Source organism: Macadamia integrifolia, chromosome 4, assembly GCF_013358625.1.
Source record: "Macadamia integrifolia cultivar HAES 741 chromosome 4, SCU_Mint_v3, whole genome shotgun sequence".
Taxonomy (NCBI): domain Eukaryota; kingdom Viridiplantae; phylum Streptophyta; class Magnoliopsida; order Proteales; family Proteaceae; genus Macadamia; species Macadamia integrifolia.
The window spans coordinates 13982966-13988658 of record NC_056560.1 but is presented as its reverse complement, the minus strand read 5'-3'; the positions used below and the strand labels follow the sequence as shown (position 1 = coordinate 13988658).

Here is a 5693-nt window from a genome sequence, read left to right as displayed (position 1 = left end):
ATACTTCACAAAAGGAGAAGTATTTTCATAAAAGGAGTAGATTTGGATCTGTTTCACATATGTTCACCTAGGTGCATATGTGAGGATCCAACACCTGTCATTTTTGTTTTCATATACCTCTCATCACCCTTATAATAACAAGAAATGGGATAGGTGTTAAACGCTCACCCTTGTTGGAGCCTTGTCCATCGGGGACACCCTTTTTTTTCATTTTTTTCCAGCAAGAATTGCAATATGTTATACCCACTCCAGTTCAATAGTTAACCTAGAGTGAATGGGACCCGCTCATGAAGTGGGTGCGGACTGAATTTGAATTATATCAAGGTGGGCTCAGGATTCAAATTCACAATCAATTTGATACATCGTACACTTTATAACAAAAACGGGGAAGTTATTATGTTGCAAGTACTGGGTTGCAGCACAAGGAATTATGTGAGGGTACTTCAAAAAAAAAAATACTAAAAAATATGTAGAGGATGATAAGTAGGTTTTCTGAAGTAATTTATGGTTGCCATGCACATTAGGAAAAGCAAAAAAAAAAAATTTACAGATGAGGGAAAATAAAGAAACAGAAATGAGGGGAGTGGGAAGCAAGAGCAAGGGCTGCGAGGGTGTAGGGAGGGAGGTGGAAAAATTGGTTACAATAACTCTGAATTCTAGTGATTAGAAAATTATTCCCCGCCAGTCCTGATTTATACAGAAAGAATGTGAAGCATGCTGAGCATGTACTTTCAGAAGACGAGGCCAAGAGGAGAGGCATTGCCGGCATTCATTGTGTGCATTTATGAGACAATAAGGAGATTATTTTCGTGTCCATTGTTATGTACAGTAGGTCGTAGAGGATCAATCTTCCACACACCATCAACTATAAACTTGATCTGCAACAACCAAAAAAATTTCCAATTGTTTTTATCTTATGGAAAAAGGCCGACAAACAGATTATCAAACAAATTGAAAAAATTGGTTGAAGCCAAAGTGAAGATCATGACCTACCTCGTATCTACCAGGATACAACTTCACATTCACTGAAAATATGCCTCCACTTGACTTCTCCATCTTTCTCTGCAATGTGTCAAACATAGCCTGGTAAGCAAGGTAAAATTGGTGATAATGTGTCACTCAAGCCCACAGACCATACTGAGAAACATAAGCCCGCCCTTGTCCTCTGGGTATGTAGATCTCTCAGAAGCCACAATATTACATTGTTCTTTTCTAGACTTGTGTAACTCTAACCTATGTGTGTTTGCAATTGTGTTAATTAATGATGTACGACTGTTGTATAGAATAAATGATGTTGTTTTCATTCATATAGGCTATTGTGGTTCTGGACGTTCGTGAAGATTCTAACATTTGATCTTTCTAATGAATTATGGCATTGCAACTTTTCCACTCAAATAACACAGCATGTTGAATTCAAAAACATTGTGAATATTAATATAGCTATTGATGAGCATTGAGTGGACTTACCTGAACCTACTAAAGCCCATCCTCACCCTCACCCTGAAAAAAATCCCAAACCCAAACTTTACTCAGATTTGTTGACCTTAGATTATGAAATGCATGGTAGAGTTTATCCATGGTTACACACAATGATATCTGCGGATGCTTTCTACATTATATTAGCTTTTTAAAACGTTGGCTAGGTATAACATTATTATTATTGTTACTATTATTTTACATATAGTGGTTAATACAATACAATTTATCCAGTTATGATATTTTGGCTTGAGCCTTTTCTTTATTCTATGTAATTCAGATTTGCTCTGAGATGCAATGTTATATTGGTGGGAAGCCAATAGTGGCTAGTAGAATTCCAGTTGAGGCTAGGTGGGATGCTTAGTCATATCTTCTTCTCCTTCATTCTTCCTTCTCTAACAATACTCAAGTAAGTACAGTGCTTATTCCAGTTACAGTCTTCCAATAAATTGAAATTCTTCAGTTCTTGGGTCAATACACCTGAGCTTTCAATTCTGCCTCCAGACCCATCAACACAGGTCAAGTCTAAACCACCCTACAGTTTAAAATTTTGAATCTGATCTCAGATAATCAGATTCCTAGTGTTACTAGGATTGCTGGTGTATTCTTAGGTTTATTTCCTGATTTCCAGATTATCCTAGAAATTTGTCGGTATGTCCAAATGGGGGATTTTTTTGTCATACCTAAAGTTGGTATGGAAATGAGAACATTTTCCCTTCATTGGGAGAAGATTCCTTTTTTTTTTTTTGGGTTGAGTGGGACCCACACTGGAGGTAGTCCCTATTACCCAGTACTGTCCCTAGTTTTCAACCAAGTCAAAGTATACAAAACATGAAGAAAAATGGCTTTAGAATCATCCAATTTGGACCTATGGAGCCTGAGATATAGGTGTCCAAACATTGCAAGACCAACCCTGGATGGGCCTGGTCCAGCCCAGTTCAAATTCGAACTAGCTCGATTCAAAAGTGAACAAGCCATTATATTGATTTAGGTTTTAGAAGTCCTTAAATTTCAATAGGATTCTTCTGAAACTTAAGATCAGACCTTTGGATCAAGTTCAACTTTTAATATTCTTTCCCTATACCTGAAGAGAATAACCCATTGAAATTTGATTCAAATTTAAGCTCTAGATTACTGTTTATTCACTGCGATTGTGGTTTTTAAATGAGTTTCTGAAACTAACACCTTAAGCTTCGAAAAACCCATCATAAGGTAGCGAAATTCCTTGTCAGGTAAGTTCTGACCCACAAGCTAAATCAGGAAAAGTGGCGATTCACCTGCCAAGGAAAGAAACTAGATTCAATAGATTTAGGTTTTTATTCCTCAATTAATTAAGGGGCATTATCTGAGCACTATAACTTTTCCACAATGGGCGAAAGCCTGATTTAGATGATTTTTGGCAACATTCTAAGGTTTCCTGACCAAAGAAAAGGGCATCAGCATCCTATAGCATCATCTTCAACCTGAACAGAAATTCAAGAACTACTCTGCACATCCTTGAGTGACTAATAAGGTGTGAAGTTAAAATTTGTAACATGCAAAAATGGAGTTCAAATCAAAAAAATAATTTTGTTCTTCAACAGAAACTTGAACATGTTAAATGTTTCCACAATCCAAAACCAAGAGGTGCTCTGGAGGTCAATGGTTGAACATGGAAATGTATCATATTTTTTGCCTTTTCAGATTCACCTATTAGTTTTAAAGGAATAAATCACCAAATTTAGCTACCAGACCAAGCCCAAATGTAAAGCATCCTTTGTGCAGTTCCACTTCCTTGCATAACCCTAGCATTATACTTTGCATCTACACATTATGAAGTTGCAGTGGAAACTATGGCAACAAAATATCCAAGTAACTAAATATTTCGAAGCTCAAACGAACCTGACTCGCCCAACCATCAAATGATCCAGCTAATAGAACCTCAGATGCTGGAGAAGACCAGAGTATGCAAGCAGTATGGAGAAGGCTTAGGGCCTTTTGAGCACCATCAATCCTCCTCTGTTTCTTTTCTACCATTTTTTGTGCTTCACTGATAAGGAAGATAGGAATCCATCATGACAAGTGGAGAAAGAAAGGATAAAGATTGGAGGCACCAAAACGCAGGGTATGCTTGCCTTATAGCTAGTGCCATCTTTCCTTCTAGTACTGCTAATTTTGCACGGGTTGACCGCAATTTGTCTTGTGTTTTCATGATTGTAGTTTCCTGGAATTCCCAATCATCAGACAGCATTTGTAACTCCTCCAACGATCTTTCATGACCCTGATGGAAAATATATAACAGTATTTAACAGTAATTCATAAAATCTGAGTCTCTATTGGCTTAAAAGAATCATTGCAAAAATCCAGCAGCATGTGTTCAAAAATTAAAAGAAAAAAGGAAGAATCAATAAAATATTTGTCAAGATTTTATCTGCCGGCAAACAAAGATAAATAAGGAAAGTGAAATTCATCTAAAAAGAAAATGGAAACTTTAATAGTCATGATTCTGTAATTAACTAAAATGATACCAAATATGGCAATTAAACTTTCCAAATGGAATCCTTATTTTCCTATTCAAATCCAAGGGACTGGCTTGAACAGTAAAGTAAAATTTAACCACTAGATTTATAAAGTAATTGAATTAGTTACACAATCATTTTTTTTTTTAATGATTATAAATGTTCTGATGCGTAACCAATCACCTAGGGGCTAGGGATTAGAAACCAACACATGATCTAGAACTGCAGCTCAGGTTAATGGTCAAACTGGAGAGAAATCCAGCGATGAGATTAAGGTGACTCAGATCTGGACCAAATTCTAATCGAGTAGCCTAGAGGAGATATAGATTGATGTTCCAAAGTTTGGAGTTAATCCGATGGTCCAGTTTGGAGAAACGACACAAAATTAGTAAGTTTCTGAAATCAGAAACTTCGTTTTATTAACCACAGAAATATAGCAACTAAACTATACAATAAGCATTTTTTTAGCTTCAGGTTGAAAAAATAGAAGCATGGGTTAGAAGTAGCAACTACAGGAACAAATTAGTAACTGAGATCAGAAATAAGGAGTAGTAGAAAATAGAAATTAACATAAGATATAGGGCTGCCGCTGGACTCAAGAGTCAAGAGTAAGCAGTGGACTGCCTTCAAGATGTGGAATTGATGGAGTGCTTGGGTATCTATTTCAGCACTAGAATCTGGCCTAAGCTTAGGAGCAGAAACTCAACAGTTAGTGAACAGAACAATGCTTAAGAGGTCAAAACAGATGTGTAACACTGTATGGCATTGAATGAGAAAACAGAATCTGACCTGGGGACAAGAAGGAGAAGAAGATAGGAGAAAAAAAAAGAAAGATATGGACTAGGCTTCCCACCTAGAACTTGACCAGCATCTCACCAGTCTACTTGGCTTCCCACCAATCTACCTTAGCATCCCACCAGGGTTGCTATTGCAACTCACAAGAGCAAACTGCATCTCACAGCAAAGACCTACAGTTTTTGTCGAAAACCATTGAAGGGTGTAGGCCCTTCTCCTTTGTTAACAATTCCATGGAAATTACTAAAGTAGGCCTACGTATGGTAGGAGGAATCCCTTACAACCCAAGTTTCTCTTTAAAACAGGAACTGTTCAAGAATATTAGAAAACATAAATTAACTACTTAATCCCGTATAAGACTTAAATCCCTAATATTTGGCCCCGCAGAATAGGCCTATTACAATAGTAAAGCCAAAAATATTACGCCCATGACCATATAACCCATTAGGAGAAGACTCCCTAACCTTGTAGGATATTGAGTGTGCAACATTAAAATGTCAAACCATTTCCCCAGTATGCATCAGAGAGTGAAAATTGTAAAGGAAATCATATCCTCATTATATAAGATTTATGACGCATAATATTAGAGTGACTGCTTATATTAATAAGTAGTAAATTTCTTTCCACCAACTCTTATAAGTGATAATTTTATTTCCACCATGTTTGTTAGTTATAAGAGTGCCTCTGTAGCTGTCACTGTTTCCCTGGACACAGTGGCACTTGAATGAGTGTAATTATAGGATGTTATAGGATATAAGATTCAAACAACAATTGCAGGATTTTGATCTAAAGGAATTCATATCAAGAATACAGAAGAATACAGTTGTTTATGTTTTAAGGTTTGATTCGTGCAATATGTTTAACCATGAATACCAAGATTTTATTGACTATGGTTTTCATAGTTTTTTCTTCTTCTTTTTTTTT

At 36.4% G+C, this 5693-nt stretch overlaps 1 protein-coding gene across 2 annotated transcripts in view; it reads right to left on the bottom strand.

Moving 5' to 3' along the window:
• Positions 1-634: 634 nt before the first annotated feature.
• LOC122075817 (protein PTST homolog 2, chloroplastic-like) overlaps positions 635-5693 on the bottom strand; it is an 8443-nt gene continuing 3384 nt past the window's right edge. Inside the window, exons 5-9 of one of the 2 annotated variants that reach the window (XR_006139356.1) lie at positions 3591-3736; positions 3358-3505; positions 1468-1500; positions 994-1062; positions 748-878 (exon numbers count right to left, since the gene is read on the bottom strand). Coding sequence is in view for 1 of the 2 variants with exons in the window: in XM_042640989.1 (XP_042496923.1) it covers positions 783-878; positions 994-1062; positions 3358-3505; positions 3591-3736 (459 nt within the window). In the remaining variant the exon portion in view is untranslated. Of the gene's footprint in view, positions 879-993; positions 1063-1467; positions 1501-3357; positions 3506-3590; positions 3737-5693 lie in introns of both variants that reach the window. The other variant, XM_042640989.1, reaches the window with a different exon arrangement.